Below are 17,789 nucleotides of genomic sequence, written 5' to 3'. Positions count from 1 at the left end.
ATACCTGTGTGTGTATTTGTTTAACGTGTACTTGATGTTGCACTCCAAGAAGCACACGATACTTCACAAATCAACCAAATGATTCCAATGGCATGGAAACCATGACGATGGGAGCTGATGGATTTGTTGCAGCCTTCATCCGCCTTCACAGCCGTTGAGTTCGAAGTAACTTCATTGAATACCGTACAGACTCAGAGGAAGAAGAAATTGGGATGTGGCGTGTGTTACCTAATGCAAACTCCCCAAGACTTGATGAAGAGATTCCTGAATCTCCCAGATGTAAAGGAGAAGACTACCAGTTGGCAGGCAGATGTGATGATAGACAGTGAGGGGAAACTAGATGAAGCTGAGCTCAGTCAGATGACAGGAGGACCTGGGTCACTGGAGTAACAGACAGGGGGAGGCATCCCCAAGTAAACAGGATGAGTCACAAGGAGTGCCTGAGGCTGAAGAAGCTGAAGGTGAGATAATAAGCTCTCAGAGAATCAGGAAACCCCCAGATAGGCTGGCACGTGACACACTGGGGAGTGCTGTGTCTATCTCAAGAGCGAGATATATTACTGCCATTTACGAATAGACTGGGGGTCCTGAAATCACAAAATTAATTTGAATACTGTGTTATTAATAATGGTTTAATAAATTTCAAAGTCATGAGGACATGTCTATTTTTGGTGGTGGGGGGGGCGGGGTAGTGTAATGCCCTGGCTAAGATTTCTGCTGCTATGCTGTGGGGTATTTCCTTTCGAAGTTTTCTGTAAAAGCAGTGTCCCCTGCAGGGAGAATGTTTTGGTTTCGACTAAAGGTAAATTATTCAGCTTAGGAATAATGTGTCAGCCATTCAGAATGGTGGAACTATAAGGTTCTAGAGACAGCTGAGCAGAGAGAGATTTGTGATGGACACTTTTGGGGTTCACAGTCTTTTGGTGGGAGACGCTGAGAAGATCGGGAGAGATGCCTGTAGGATCTGATCCAACGGGAAGACACAATTGCAAGGAGTGCTTCACAAGATGAAGGAGTCCAAGGTGGGAAGCTCTACTGGTGTTTGGTGATGAGAATTCAGAGCTGTGAGTGATGGTTATACTCAGCTTCTGGAAGAGATGAGCTCCACCGGTCATTTAGACTGGTTTAACTGTAATGGGGCCTCCTAATTTTTTTCTTTTCTTTCTCTTAATAACTGTGTGATAAAGATGAAATTAGAAATAATTTTCTTTATAATTTTTATGCAGTGTGCCGTCTGTTATTTCTTGCCAACCAGTATTTGTGTATGGGCAGTATTTATAAAGCATGTGCTCAAATCGTGGTTCCGTTAATCAGAACATCCCAACGTACCTGTTTGGTTGAACACTAAATCACACTGACCCTAGACGTATATTGCTTATGAATAGAAGCCTTTCATCGCTCAGTCACATGGCTGTTAGCCGAGTCAGCTATCGAGCCAAGTTGACATACAAGCATGCTGAGCGGGTTACTTCTGCAAAGAGTAATGGATACGGCCCAGTCCATCACAGGTAAATCCATCCCCACCACTGCATACACCTACACTGAATGCAGGAGAGCAGCATCCATCATCAAGGCCCCTCCATCACGCAGACCACACTCTCTTCTCACTGCTGCCCTCAATCATCAGGCTCCAGAATCAAAGGGGATAACTTCACTCACCCCATCACTGAACTGTTCCCACAACCAATGGACTCACGTTCAAGGACACTTCATCTCATCCTATTGATATTAATTGCTTATTTATTCACTATTATTGTTTCTCTGTATTTATTTTGAATGTCTACAAGAAGACGAATCTCAGAGTTATATACGGTGACATATACGTACTCTGTTAATAAATTTACTCTGAACTTTATCTCACCTTATCTCCGCCCCTCATGATTTTACAATCCTCTATAATCCTTCTCTCCAGGGAAAACATTCCCAGCCTCTCCTTATAACCCAAGCCCTCTGGTCCCAGTAACATCCTCGTGAGGCTTTTCAGCACCTGTTCTAGTTTAGTCACATCCTCCCTATGGCGTGGCAACCAGACCTGCACACTGTACTCCACGTAAGGTCTCACAGCTATACCATTGTGTCCCAATCCTTTTTCTGAACTTCCCGTCCAATGAAGGCAGTTTAACTCGCTCATTATGTGATCACCAGTTCCCCATTACTGACCTGGAGCGGATCCCTCGAGCACATGTCCAATAAAGTACTGCTGGTCAAAGATGGGCCGGTTATCATTCTGGTCGATGACAATGATCTCCAGATCAGTGGGATCTTCCAGAGGGGCTCCCGTCTCACCCACAGCATAAGCTTTGATCTGTGTGAAATAGACGAGCGCTATTACATCCAGTCTGCAGACAGACTGCTCTCTCAGTCACCTGCTCACATCCCCTACCTTGTAACTGCTCTTCTCCTCCCGGTCGAGCACTGTGGTCAAAAGGACCAGTCCTGTGTCTGGCTCAATGGTGAAGATTCCCCTGGGCTCCTCATCCACCCCTGGCCCTTTAATACTGTAGATCACTTTGCTGGAAAGCTTGTCTGATTTAATCTGTTGGCAAATCAAATAGAATCATTCAGCATTGATAATGCCTTGTTTCTCTGACAACTCCAGCATTTCCCTGCTGTGTGACATCAGACACTGCCCGATGACCAACAGCAGTGTGGCCAGGCCCGTCTTCATACACGGTGCTGCTCCCCCTGCACCCCTCCCTCCCCACTCCGTCCTCGGCACAGACCCTGCCCAGGTGCGAGTCTCCTGCTGGGTGGGGGTTCAAGCCTTTGCAGACAGCAGCCTGTCCAAGAGGCTGTAACTGAGGGCCAGGAATGTCCCAGCCACTGCCTAGTAATAGACAGACTCTTTGGCCAACTCCTCCACGCTGACCCTGGTACCAGGTTACACTCGTCCCACTTGCTGGCAAAGGAGCAATGTTGGGTTGATACCTGGAGATCACTGTCAAGGTGTCTGGAATCACCCAGGCACCCAGTGTGGACCCTGGATTGGATTCTGCATCCCACAGGCACCAGGTTGCGGGGGGGGGGGGGTTGTCCCAGAATTGACGGGGATCCCAGGACCCTAATTCCATTTTGCGCACCTGCACCAGCTGGAATGGGATCTTCCTGCTGTTCTCGGAGACGGCGATGGGAGGGATGACCCAGGCCCGTCGAACCCTTGCTAGTCCCTCTCCTACGACCTTCTGCCTCCAAGGATACAGGATGGGTGTCGTAGCTACTTCAGGCTCCGGGGCACTTGCCAGCTCACCCTATAGATGAACCATACACTTGAAGTGGGACCCGTAACCCATACACTGACTTCCCCACTTCCTCACCACCTTCCCTCACCCTCACTGATCCAGCTCATCCCTCACATCCCCTCCCTGTCACACCCATACCCCTCGTACCCCCTTCCCAATCCCATCATCCCCTCCCCAGTTATCCCCCACCTGGTCACACCCACTACCCATCACACCCTTCCCTCATACCCCTCATAACCCCTTCCCCATCACATCGTCCCCTCCCCAGTCATCCCCCTCCATGTCGCATCCACTACGCTCACACCCTCCATTCATATCACTCGCAACCCTCCCCTCATACCCCTCACACCCTCCCCTCATACCCCTCGTAACCCCTTCCCCATCCCATCATCCCCTCCCCAGTCATCCCCCACCTGGTCACACCCACTACCCTCACACACTCCCCTCATACCCATCACACCCTTCCCTCATACCCCTCACACCCTCCCCTCATACCCCTCGCAACCCCTTCCCCATCACATCATCCCCTCCCCAGTCATCCTCCTCCCTGTTGCACCCTCTCCCTCACACCCCTTCCCCATTACACCATCCCCTCCCAGTGGCCACCCATTTTAATTCCACTTCCCATTCCCTTTCCAATATGTCCATCCATGGCCTCTTCCACTGTCGTGAAGAGGCCACACTCATATCATATTTGGACAAGTATATGGATATAAAGTTTTAAGTAGGGCATTTGGACCAAACGGACCCTCTACAGACGCTGTCTGACCCGTGAGTTCCTCAGGCACCTTAAACCATATGGCATTGGAGCAGAATTAGTTTATTCAACCCATTAAATCTGTTCCTCCATTCCATTGTTGCTGGGTTATTTTCCTCTCCAGCTCATTCTCCAGCCTTCTCCCCGCAACCTTTGACATCCTGACTAATCCAGATATTATCAACCTCCGCTTTAAATACACTCAATGACTCGGCCTCCACAGCCATGTGGAAATGAATTTCACAGATTCACTGCTGCCTGCCTAAGGTAACTCCTCCTCATCTCTGTTATAAATCAACGTCCCTCAATTCCAGGGTTTCTCAACCAGGGTTCCGCGAGAGATCCTGATTTGAAACGAACATCATTTTTGAACTCATGCAAGGTGCAACACCAGCATTTGCAGTGGTGGGCAGTGACTGAGTGGCCCCATTAGGAAATCTAACAGCCCATTGTGGCAGTGTGCAGTAGGGCTGTGCTTATTTGCTTGAGTCCATTCACAGATTTTGACATGAGATAGGGGAGGCTGTTGATAATTGGTCAGTGCTGATTACACAGAGGGGAGGTCAGTTGGCTGATGAGGAGCGTGAAGTGCATTTTCAGCGTAGTGACTGGATTTGCCCAACATGGCCTGTGACATCAGCCTCTCCCTCCCATAACACCATAAAACCATAAGACATAGGAGCAGAATTAGGCCATTCAGTCCATTGAGACTGCTCCGCCATTCCATCATGGCTGATCCCAGATCTCACTCAATCCCATACACCTGCCTTCTCACCATATCCTTTGATGCCCTGATCGATCAGGAAATGATCAATTCCACCTTAAATATAAGCACAGACTTGACCTCAACCACAGTCTGTGGCAGAGCATTCCACAGATTTACTACTCTCTGGATAAAAAAAATCCTCTTTACCTCTGTTATAAACAGCCCTCAGTTTTGAGGCTGTGCCCTCTAATTCTGAATACCCCCACCATGGGAAACATCCTCTCCACATCCATCTTATCTAGTCCTTTCGACATTTAGTAGGTTTCAATGAGATCCTCGCACGCCCCTCCCCAACATTCTTCCTAATTCCAGTGAGTTCAGGCCCAAAGCTGCCAAATGCTCCTCATATGTTAACCCCTTCATTCCCAGAATCATCCTCGTGAACCTCCTCTGGACTCTCTCCAATGACAACATACCCTTTCTGAGATATGGGGCCCAAAACTGTTGAAAATACTCCAAGTGCGGCCAGATTAGTGTCTTATAAAGGCTCAGCATTGACTCCTTGTTTTTATATTCTATTCCCCTTGAAATAAATGCCAACATTGCATTTGCTTTCTTTACCACAGACCCAACCTGTAAATTAACCTTCTGGGAGCCTTGCACGAGTCCCTCTGCACATTTGATGTTTGAACCTTCTCCCCATTTAGTTAATAGTCCACACTATTGTTCCTTTTACCAAAATACGTTATCACACATTTCCCAACTCTGTATTTCATCTGCCACTTTTTTTGTCCATTCTTCCAATGTGTCTAAGTCCTGCCGCAATCTCATTGCTTCCTCAGCACGACCTACCCCTCCACCTACCTTCTTATCATCTGCAAACTTTGCCACAAAGCCATCAATTTCATTATCTAAATCTTTGACGAACAATGTGAAAAGCAGCAGTCCCAATACTCACCCTGAGGAACACCACCAGCCAACCAGAAAAGGTCCCTTTTATTCCCACTCACTGCCTCCTGCCTGTCAGCCATTCCTCTCTCCATGTCAGTATCTTTCCTGTAATGCCACAGGACTTTATCTTATTAAGCAGTCTCATGTATGGTAGCTTATCAAATACCTTCTGAAAATCCAAGTAAATGACATCCACCCTCTCTCCTTGCTCCACCCTGCTTGTTACTTCCTCGAAAAACTCTTAACAGATTTGTCAGGCAAGATTTCCCTTTACAGAAACCATGTTGATTTTGACTTATCATTAGTCTCCAAGTACCTCGAAACATCATCCTTAATAGTAGACCTCAATGCTTTCCCAGACACTGAGGTTGGGCTAAGTGGCCTATGATTTCCTTTCTTTTGCCTTTCTGCATTCTTAAAGAGTGGAGTGACATTCACAATCTTTCAAACCTCCAGAACCATGCCAGAATCAAGTGATTTTTGAAAGATCATGACCAATGCATCCATTATCTCTTCAGCAACCTCTTTCAGGACTCTGGGATATAGTCCAGGTGACTTAACCACCTTCAGACATTTGAGCTTCCCTAGCATTTTTCCTTTGTAATAGCAATGGCACTCACTCCTGGTCCCTGACACTCATGGACCTCTGGCACACTGCTAGTGTCTTCCACAGTGAAGACTGATGCAAAGTACTCATTAAGTTCATCTGCCATTTCTTTGTCCCCAAATGATACCTCACCAGCATCATTTTCCAGTGGCCCAATATCAACTCTCACCTCCCTTTTACTCTTTATACAACTGAAAAAACTTTGAGTATCCTGCTTTATATTATTGACTATTTGCTCTCATATTTCATCCTTTCCCTTTTTATAGCTTTTTTTGTGTTGCCATATGTTGGATTTTAAAAGCTTCCCAATCATCCACTTCCCATTCACTTTTGCTACCTTATATGCCTTTCCTTGGCTTTTATGCAGTCCTTAACTTCCCTTGTCAGCCACGGTTGCCTACCCCTGTCATTTGAGAACAGAATGTTCTATGGGACCAGTTCACCTGGGCAAGCTCCTCTCTCGTGCCACTGTGATTCCCTTTATTCCATTATGTGAGTTATGCTTCTCCCTCTCAAACTGCTGTATGAATTCAGTCATATTATGATCACTGGCTTCTCAGGGTTCCTTTAGGTTAAGCTCCCTAACAAGATCTGGGTTATTATACCCAGTCTAAGATAGTCCTTCCCTGAGTAGGCTCAAGCAGAAGCTACTCTAAAAAGTCACCTTGTAGGCATTCAACAACTTCCCTCTCTTGCGATCCGACACCAGCCCGATTTTCCTAACCCTCTTGCATATTGAAGTCCCCCATTACAATTGTGACATTACCCTTATTACATGCCTTTTCCAGCTCCCTTTGCAATCTCAACCCCACAACTTAGCTACTATTTGGAGGGCTACACATGGTTTCCATAATGATTATTTTACCCTTGCAGTTTCTTAACTCCACCCACAGAGATTCAACATTCTCTGACCCTATGTCACATCTTTCTAAAGATGTAATTTCACCTCTTGCCAACAGAGCCACACCACTGCCTACGCCAGCTATGGCCTCCTCAGTGATGCCTACAATGTCATATCGGCTAATCTCTAATTGTGCCACAAGTTCATCCACCTTACTCCGAATGTACATGCATTTAAATAGAGCACCTTCAATCCTGCATTCTTTACCCTTTTGAATTCTGCCTCTGTGGTACAATTTAACTTTGCTCTGTTTTCATTTGTACCCAGTCATTGGCTTGTCCTTCCTTACATTCATGTCACACCCATCATCTAATTGTAAACCTGCTGGTTCATCCTCAGCTCCTTTATACTGGTTCCCATCCCCCTGCCATATTAGTTTGAACCACTCCAACAGCTCCAGTAAACCTGCCCACAAGGATATTGGTCCCCCTTGGATTCAAGTGCAACCTGTCCCTTTCATGCAGGTCACAGCTGCCTCAGAAGAGGTCCCAACTATCCAGAAACCTGAATCCCTGCCCCCTGCTCCAATTCTTCAGCCACACACTTATCCACCACCTCATTCTATTCCTATCCTCACTGTCGCATGGCACAGGCAGCAATCCTGAGATTACTACCCTTGAGGTCCTGCTTCTCAACTTCCTTCCTAGCTCCCTGTCGTCTTTTTTCAGGACCTCCTCCCTTTTCCTACCTATGTCATTGGTACCAATATGTACCATGACTTCTGGCTGCTCACCCACCCTTTTCAGGATATTGTGGTGCATTCAGAAACATCGTGGGCCCTGGCTACCATCCGTGTTTCCTTTTTGCATCCACAGAATCACCTATCTGTCCCCCTGACTATAGAGTCCCCTGTCACTGCTGCCATCCTCTTCCTTTCCCTACCCTTCTGAGCGACAGGGTCAGACTCAGTGCCAGAGGCATGGCTACTGTTGTTTCCCCCAGGTAGGTCACCCCCCCCCCCCAACAGTACTTTTTGTTGAGTGGGACGGCCACGGGGTGCTCTCCACTATCTGACGTTCCCCCTTCCCTCTCCTGACAGTCACCCATTTATCTGTCTCCTGTAGCCATCGGGGTGACTACCTCCCTGTAGATCCTGTTGATCACTGCTTCACTTTCCCTAACAAGCCGAAGGTCATCGAGCTGCAGCTCCAGTTCCCTAACTCGGTCTCTAAGGAGCTGCATCTCGATGCACCTGGTGCAGATGTGGCCATCAACAAGGCTGGGAGTCTCCTGGAAATTCCAAATCTGACACTCAGAACAGAACAGTGGCTGTGCAGACATACCCCTATTCTCTCTAGAGTTTAATAAGTAATAAGGAATGAACCTACCTAGACTCCGCCTGTTTTTGCTGAAGCCCTGCTGAGCCAAAGCCTTCCTACTCTGCCTCAGACTACTCCGATGACAACCACTCCCACAATGACCGCTCCGCTGGGTGGTACCTCTCTTTTATGGAGGCTGCATTTCCCATCAAAAATCTTTGTCGGACCTGCATGAAAATGCTACTGTTGCTCTGCGCGGTACTCCAATCAAGAACTCACATCGAAAATCTGCTTCAAATTTTCTGTTGGACCAGCGCGGGAACGCTCCTGTTGCAGTACTCCAAGCAACGAATTACCTCCCCCAAATCCTCCTTACACCCTGCCGACTGACTTATGGGGGCAAACAAACTACTAATGTCGTGGAAAATTGGAGGGAAATTGGACTATTGGAATCTCAAAACAAACAGATTAAAGCTTTTGAAAATAAAGTCACAGTCAGTAAAAGGATACAGGAAGCAAGCAATTTAGTAGCTTTAAGACCAATTCACTGGAGGATGTTTAAAACCCCATGTGAAAATCTGGACACCTATCTTCTACTACATACAGAAATCCAGTGGCTTAGCAGAGGAAGAGTTCTCAACAGGGTTTTTGAGCTGATAGGTGAACTGCTGGAGAACTTTCAAGAAAATAGTAAGCCATATTTTGCTAAGTGCTTTGAAGATGAAGGATGGCTGCAGAATCCAGCCTACTTAAACAGACATTTTTCATCATATGAACCAGTTGAACAAACTTCTGCAAGGCCCTGGAGAAAATGGTTTGACTTCAAGTGACAAGATTCTTGGATTTAAAGGGAAGCTGAATCTTCGGAAAAATCATGTTGCAAGAGGAAATCTTGAAATGTTTCCTCTGCTGCTTGGGCTTGAGAGTGAGGAAGGATCAGAAGGTCTCAAGTCTTATTGAAAACCTCCTGGAAGATCTGCAGAACAAACTGAACAGTATTTTTTTCTTCCTTTCAACACAAGTGTATAACTGGGTGAGGGACCCTTTCTCTGAATCTTCTGCTCAGCCTGAGAACTTGACTTTAAGAGAAGAGGAAGAACTTAGTGAGCTGCACTCTGCTCGTGCACTCAAGATGAGATTTACTGACCTGCCCCTGGACAGGTTCTGAATTTCTGTGAAAGAAGAGTATCCTACCATTCATAGGAAAGCAATGGACATTTTGCTGCAATTTTCAACTTCTTACATGTGTGAGCAAGCTTTTTCTTGTTTAACAAGCATCAAGAGCAAGGATAGAAATTATCTCATTTCAGTTGAAGGTGAAATTTGTGTGTGCTTATCTCAAGTTTGACCCAGAATTGAGAAATTTATTATGTTTACCTGCTGAGTTTTTAAAATTTATGAAAGGGAAAGAAAGAGATTTCAAGAAAGGTAAGCTAAACTTAACTACCTGCCCTTTTTTTTCCAAGAAAGGTTGGCTAAAAATTTATTCTCTACTGAAAACAGCATTGACAACTATTTTTGGATTATTATATCTACAACTTACTGATCATGCTAACGTACCGTGAGCTCTAGATATAATAATTTTTATGCAGGGGTTCCCTGAGATCTGAAAATTATTTCAAGGGTTTCTGCAGGGCAAAAAAGTTGAGAAAGGCTGCACTATTCTGAGGATGTGCCCTCTGGTCTTAGACTCCTCCACCAAAGGAAACGTCCTCTCCACATCCACTCCATTGAGTCCTTTCAACATTCAATCAGCTTCAATGAGATTGATCCCACCCCCCCCCCGCCATTCTTTGAAGCTCCAGTGAGTAGAGGCCCAGAGTCATCAAACGCTCTCATATGTTAACGCTTTTATTCCCGGAATCATTCTTGTAAACCTCCCCTCTCCAATGCCAGCATATCTTTTCTTAGATAAGGGGCCCAAAACTGCTCACAATACTCCAGTGTTGCCCAGGTTTCAGAGTTACACACTGTCCATGGGCTGATTTCCTTCCCCGCAGCAAAGTTGTGAACCAAATGGGTTTTACAGGAATCTGGCACTTTTTTCATCACCACCACAGCTTTCCATATTATTTCTAATTCCGGTTCCTACATGTTAAGGTGAGATCAGAACTCCTTTCTCTGGATTGCAAGTCCAGGCCTCTGGGACTTCAATATGTAAGGGGATTGGGAAAATCAGGCTGATGTTGGATCGCAAGAGAGGGAATTTGTTGAATGCCTATGAGATGGCGTTTTAGAGCAGCTTGTGCTTGAGCCTACTCGGTGAAAGGCCATCTTAGATTCAATGTTGTGTAATAACCCAGATCTTATTAGGGAGCTGAACAGAAAGGAACCCTTAGAAAGCAGTGATGATAATATGTCTGAATTCATACTGCAGTTTGAGAGGGAAAAGCACTAGTCCAGATGGACAACATCCCAGAGTCCTGAGAGAGGCTGCTGGAGAGATAATGGATGCATTGGTCATGATCTTTCAAGAATCACTTGATTTTGGTATGGTCATAAAAACATTAGAAATAGGAGCAGGAGTCAGCCATCTGGCCTATCGAGCCTGCTCCACTGTTCAATAAGATCATGGCTGATCTGGCCATGGACTCATCTCCACCTACATGCTTTCCCCCTTAACCTTTAATTCTCTACTGTGCAAAAATCTATCTAACCTTGTCTTAAATATATTTCCTGAGGTAGCCTCCACTGCTTCATTGGGCAGAGAATTCCACAGATTCACCACTCTCTGGGAAGAGCAGTTCCTCCTCATCTCCGTCCTAAATCTACTCCCCTGAATCTTGAGGTTATGTCCTCTAGTTCTAGTCTCACCTACCAGTGGAAACAACTTTCCTGCCTCTATCTTATCTATCCCTTTCATAATTTTATATGTTTCTGTAAGATCTCTTCTCATTCTTCTGAATTCTACCAAGTACAGACCCAGGTGACTCAACCTCTCCTCATAGTCTGAACTCCTCATCTCTGGAATCAACCTAGTGAACCTCCTCTGCACTGTCTCCAAAGCCAGTACATCCCTCCTCAAGTATGGAGACCAGAACTGCACACAGTACTCTAGGTGTGGCCTCACCAGTACCCTGTACAGTTACAGCATAACCTCCCTGCTCTTACATTCAACCCCTCTAGCAATGAAGGCCAACATTCCGTTTGCCCTCTTGATGGCCTGCTGCACCAGCAAACCAACCTTCAGTAATTCATGCGCAAGCATTCCCAAGTCCCTCTGTACAGCAGCATGCTGCAATTTGTTACCATTTAAATAATAATCTGCTCTTTCATTTTTCCTTCCAAAGTGGATGACCTCGCATTTACCAACATTGTACTCCGTCTGCCAGACCCTTGCCCACTCACTTAACCTATCTATATCTCTCTGCAGACTCTCTGTATCTTCTGAACAATTTGCTTTTCCACTCAATTTAGTATCATCAATAAACTTAGATACACTACACTCGGTCCCTCTTCCAGATTGTTAATGTAAATCGTGAACATTTGCGGGTCCAGCATCGACCCCAGCGACACACCACTCACCACTGATTGCCAACCAGAGTAACACCCGTGTATCCCAACTTTCTGCTTTCTATTGGTTTACCAATCCTCTATCCATACTAATATATCTCCCCCAACTCTATGCATCCTTATGGATAAGTCTTTTATGCATTCCCCTCTATCCACTGTGCTCATTATATCCTCAAAGAACTCCAGTAAGTTTGTTAAACAGGACCTGCCTTTGCTGAATCCACGCTGAGTCCGCCTGATGGATCCATTTCTTTCCAGATGCCTCACTATTTCTTCTTTAATGATAGCTTCAAGCATTTTCCCAACTACAGATGTTAAACTAACCACCCTATGGTTATCTGCCTTTTGCCTACATCCTTTTTTAAACAGTGGCGTGACATTTGCCATCTTCCAATCTACCGGGATCTGCCCAGAGTCCAGAGAATTTTGGTAAATTATCATCAAAGCCTCAACTATAACCTCTGCCATACCTTTCAGTACCCTGGGATGCATTCCAATAGGACCAGGGAACTTGTCTATCTTCGGGCCCACAAGTTTGCTCAGCATTAACTCTTTAATGATAGCTATTGTATTGAAGTCCTCACCTCCCATCACATCCATAACATCTCTCTTTAGCATGATAGACGTGTCCTCCACTGTAAAGACCGACACAAAATAGTCATTCAAAGCCTCAGCCATTTCCTCATTCCCCAATATTAATTCCCTCTTCTCGTCCTCCAAGGGACCTACATTCACTTTAGCCACACTTTTCTGCTTTATAAAGATCTTTTTCTATCCATTTTTATATATTGTGCTAGTTTATTTTCATAACCTAGTTTCCCTTTCTTTATTGCACACTCTATTGCTTTATTTATGGTCGCAGAGGACTGGAAAATTGCAAATGTTACACCACACTTTAAGAAGAGAGGGGTAGGTAGGGCTGAGGAAGTAATGTGATTGCAGCAGGACTTGGACAAATCAGAAGAATGGGCAAAAAATGGCAGATGGAATACAGTGTTGGGAAATGTACAATGATGTATTTTGGTAAAAGGAACAATAGTGTGGACTATTATCTAAATGGGGAGAGGGTTCAAACATCAGAGGTGCAGAGGGACTCGTGCAAGGCTCCCAGAACGTTAATTTACAGGTTAAGTCTATAGTAAAGAAGGCGAATGCAATGTTAGCATTTATTTCGAGGGGAATAGAATATAAAAGCAAGGAGATATTGCTGAGCCTTTATAAGTCACTAGTCAGGCTGCACTTGGAGTATTGTCAACAGTTTTGGGCCCCATATCTCAGAAAGGATGTGTTGTCATTGGAGAGAGCCCAGAGGAGGTTCATGAGGATGATTCCAGGAATGAAGGGGTTAACATATGAGGAGCATTTGGCAACTTTGGGCCTGTATGCCAGTCAAGTCAAGTTTATTGTCATTTCGACCATAAGCTGCTGGTGCAGTACACAGTAAAAACGAAACAAGGATCCTCCAGGACCCTGGTGCTACAGGAAACAACACAGAACTACACTAGACTGTGTGAGACAGCGCAAGGCTACACTGGACTATGTAAAACAACATAAAAACTGCACTACACATCAAAGTTGCTGGTGAACGCAGCAGGCCAGGCAGCATCTCTAGGAAGAGGTACAGTCAACGGCCCAAAACGTCGACTGTACCGCATCCTAGAGATGCTGCCTGGCCTGCTGCGTTCACCGGCAACTTTGATGTGTGTTGCTTGAATTTCCAGCATCTGCAGAATCCCTCGTGTTTATGGTTTAAAAAACTGCACTAGACTACTGACCTGCATAGGACTGCATAAAGTGCACAAAACAGTGCAGGGCAGGACAATAATTAATAAACAAGACAATAGGCACAGTAGAGGACAAATTACAATATAATAATAAATGATGTAGATGTCAGTCTAGACTCTGGGTATTAAGGAGTCTGGTGGCGTGGGGGAAGAAACTGTTGCACAGTCTGGTCGTGAGAGCCCGAATGCTTTGGTACCTTTTGCCAGACGGCAGGAGGGAGAAGAGTTTGTATGAGGGGTGCGTGGGGTCCTTCACAATGCTGTTAGCTTTGCGGGTGCAGCGTGTGGTGTAAATTTAGAACTGAAATTTAGAGGATTGTGGTGGGTTTTCATTGAAACCTACCGGATGCTGAAAGGACCAGATAGGGTGGATGTGGAGAGGATGTTTCCTATGGTGGGGGTATCCAGAACTAGAGGGCACAGCCTCAAAATCGAGGGGTGACCCTTTAGAACAGAGGTAAGAAGGAATTGTTTTTTCAGCCAGAGAGTAGTGAATCGGTGGAATACTCTGCTACAGACTGCAGTGGAGGCCCAGTCTGTGGGTACATTTAAGTCGGAAGTTGATAGTTTCCTGATCGGTCAGGGTATCAAAGGATGCAGGTGTATGGGGTTGAGTGGGATCTGGGATCAGCCATGATGGAATGGTGTAGCAGACTCAATGGGCTGAATGGCCTAATTCTACTCCTATGACTTACGGGTTTAATACCAGAAATCACTCCAGGCCGAGTCTCCTCACCTGTCAGCCTCTGGAACCTCTTTGGGACACCAGCAGTGAATGAGGGACAGGAGCGGAGGGTATGTGCAGAATGAGGCTACGGGGGAGGGGGAGGGGGAGGGAAATGTGTTGATTTGGGGACAGGTAGGTGGAGACGGTCCCAGATCTCTGTAAGAATTGAGAATGAAATGAAGGGACTGCTGGCAGACAGTTGGGATTGAAATTCTTCAACTCTCCCTGGGATGAGATGAATTTGGAAGGCCAGCCAGCAGCTGAAAATTGGCAGCTGCTCTCAGGTTAAATATTCTGAAGTTTTCCCTGAAATTCCAAGCAGTCTTAAGTTATCTAATTCTGAACAGGTCATTAACATGTCTGTCTCATCCATGAACAGTCCTGCAGTATTTTTCCTGCAAGGACACTGACAAATATCCCCTTAAATAACAGCCAGTCAACAAAACCCCCCTCTGTATGAGGTAAGGGGATAACAGCTGCCAAGTTAATCCAGGAAGTGGGGGTGTGGGTGAGTGAGGGAGAGATGTCGGGAGCAAGGGAGGGGGCTATGGGTGAGAGAGATAGGAAACATCTGAATGAGAAAGTGTTGGTGAGAGCGAGAGTGAGAAAGATAGAGATACAGAGGGAGACAGAGATAGAGATAGTGATGGAGATAGATAGAGAGAGAGTGATTTAGAGAGATAGAGAGAGAGATAGAGATAGAGAGAGATAGAGATAGAGATAGCTAGAGAGGGGGGAGAGAGAGAGATAGAGATATATATAGAGAGAGACAGAGAGAGAGATAGAGAGATAGAGAAAGAGAGAGAGAGACAGTGATATATATATATATATATAGAGAGAGAGAGAGAGAGAGAGATAGAGAGATAGAGAGAGAGGGGGAGAGAGAGAGAGATAGAGATAGAGATAGATAGATAGAGAGAGAGAGAGAGAAAGAATAAGACAGAGGGTGAGTTAAAGTGCTGTAGAATGGGTTGAATAATGCCCAATCTCTTGACAGCTCCAAACAACTTTCAACCATCTGGCAGCTGTGAAGTCTTGTCAGTATAGCTGTGCCATTGCCGACGCTGTGGAGAGCTCTGAGCTCTACCCGCTCATCAGCTGTGCGAGACTCCCCCCCTCCCCCCCAATCCTTCTTCTAACTTCTGGTGGCTGGTGAAAGATCTTCCCCAGCAACTCAGCAGTGCAGAGACGCGGGTTCGATCCCACCCTCCGGCATTGTTTATACAGAATCTACAGATTCCCCCTCAAACCGTGGGGTTTCCCGCCAGATCCCAACTACGTAAAGATTAGTGGGACAGTTCTCCCAAGTGTGGGCGATTGGCAGAATCTGGAAGCAGAGCTGAGAGCATGGATAATGGGCCGGGGAACAGAGTGGAATTAACGTACGGTTGGTGTGAGTGAGGGCTCGATGGCTCCGTGACATTCCGTGTCCCTCCTAGGCGTTTCTTGCACACCTTCCACTTCCTCGCCTTGGCCTGCCGGCCAGATTCGCCCTAGCGGTCTGCCTTACCATCTGGCAGCGGAGAAGGAGCCCAGTGCAAGTCCCTTTATGCGGGGGCGCTTCCCCTGTACATTGGGGCCTGGGGTGGAAGGTGTTGCATCGGGCAGTACCGTACGACACTTCTCCGTGGATTGTCACCTTGTCGTGGTGGAGAAGCTTGTGTGGTCCTGTGATCCCGAGAGCAATGCCGTCTGGAGCTATGCTCCTGGTAGGGTCACCCATGGCGGTAAGGTCAAGAGTGAGGTCCATGACAAAGAACAATCCAACCAAGACCTCAACGGTGGAACAGGCGGACGAAGTTACTTCGAACTTAACGGCTGTGAAGGCGGATGAAGGCTGCAACAAATCTATCAGCTCCAATCGTCATGGTTTCCGTGCCATTGGAATCAGATGGTTGATTTGTGAAGTATCGTGTGCTTCTTGGAGTGCAACATCAAGTACACGTTAAACAAATACACGCACAGGCTTCTTCACTCTGTGGACCACATTCTCGACCTCGAGGGATAGCCACGACGACCGTACAACAGGTTCCTGAGCAGGTTCACTGACACGCCTGCGGGCGGGAGGAGACCGTGAACCCCGCGTACACGGGATGTGAGGGGTTGCAGTCCCTCAGGCTGCTGCTGAGGTTCCGGCTGCACTTTCGTCCCGCGCTCCTCATCTACCAGTTCGGAAGGGGGGCCGGACGTGGTGGGCTTGGTCCCGGGCCTGGCCAAGATGGCTATTCACGGGTACGGACGGCGGAAGGTGGAGGGCGCTGCCCTGGCCGACTGCCTGCCCCCTTTCCGAGGATACGACCGTGCCCGGTAAGTCCTTGGAGAGAGACCGCGCGGTCCCGGCGGGCACATTAGGGTACTTCCGTGAGCGGTGATCCTCCGCCGTCTAGACGGTAGTAATCGTGTAGTGATTTGTGTGTAACTACTGTCTTGTAAATATTGATTGTCTTGCGCCTATGTGTTGTAAATAAACTTTTACAGTTTTGTGAAAAAAGGGCTGGATGGTCAAGGGTGCTGTTCTAGCGCTGCAGCCCCTGACTCCATCAGCTCACAGGGTGGGGTATTTGGGTTAGTCTGAGGCAATTGATGGGGATTCACGGCAGCTCCAAGGCTGGTCTGACTGTTCACTGAGATCTGCCCACGTCGGCCGCCTCTGCTCACAGAGCAGAGAGTTCCAAAGGCTTCCGAAGCTAATGGGAACATTTCATTCACCTCAGCCTCAAATAGGCAGTCCCTTCAATTTTGATGGTGAACCCTTGGCCTGGATTCTGTCGTGAGGTGACGCCAGACCGGACCAGAGATTTACCGGATATAAACAACAGTCGCCCACCAAAGACAGAGACGAGATGAAAGGTCGAGCATCCCACATGAGTGACCAGAGGTGTGGTTCAAGCTTTCGATAATCTCGGCAAAGCTTCGCCAGCTGCATCAGCTCCCTTGAACTTCAATCTGTCACTGTGACTGGGCACCATTCTGGGAGCAGCTCCCAGCTGGGACATGAAATTAAAATCAGATTAGCCTGGCCCGTGTCCACTGCCTCCCAAAGTGTCAGATAATTACATCCGAGCCTCTTTCCTGAGACTTTTATCTGTCACTATTCAATGAACCCATCCAGGGCATAGCCTCTTCTCACTGCGACCATCATTGTACCTCTCACTGAAGACCCTCACTCAACGTAGACACACTACTTTATCATTTCCTGTCAGTCACCTTATGTCCAGACACTCCTGTGCCCAGTCTCTTTATGGACAATACAGTCAATATGTGTACATAAGCTACCTTATGTATTTGTATGTTTCTTGTGGGATTATGCTTATTATTGTGTTCTTTATCTTATTGTGTTTTTTA

General features: G+C 46.6%; 1 protein-coding gene across 1 annotated transcript in view; it reads right to left on the bottom strand.

Annotated features, from left to right (window-relative positions):
• The window catches only part of cdh15 (cadherin 15, type 1, M-cadherin (myotubule)), a 98,237-nt gene that overhangs the window by 67,208 nt on the left and 13,240 nt on the right, over nt 1-17,789 (bottom strand). The window contains exons 2-4 of the mRNA XM_063067533.1: nt 3,081-3,248; nt 2,384-2,536; nt 2,161-2,305 (exon numbers count right to left, since the gene is read on the bottom strand). Coding sequence (XP_062923603.1) covers nt 2,161-2,305; nt 2,384-2,536; nt 3,081-3,248 — 466 coding nt within the window. The remainder of the gene's footprint in view (nt 1-2,160; nt 2,306-2,383; nt 2,537-3,080; nt 3,249-17,789) is intronic.

The sequence above is a fragment of the Mobula hypostoma genome, chromosome 14 (assembly GCF_963921235.1).
Source record: "Mobula hypostoma chromosome 14, sMobHyp1.1, whole genome shotgun sequence".
Lineage (NCBI taxonomy): Eukaryota > Metazoa > Chordata > Chondrichthyes > Myliobatiformes > Myliobatidae > Mobula > Mobula hypostoma.
Note: the sequence above shows the minus strand (reverse complement) of the source record. Positions and strands in the feature narration are given on the sequence as shown.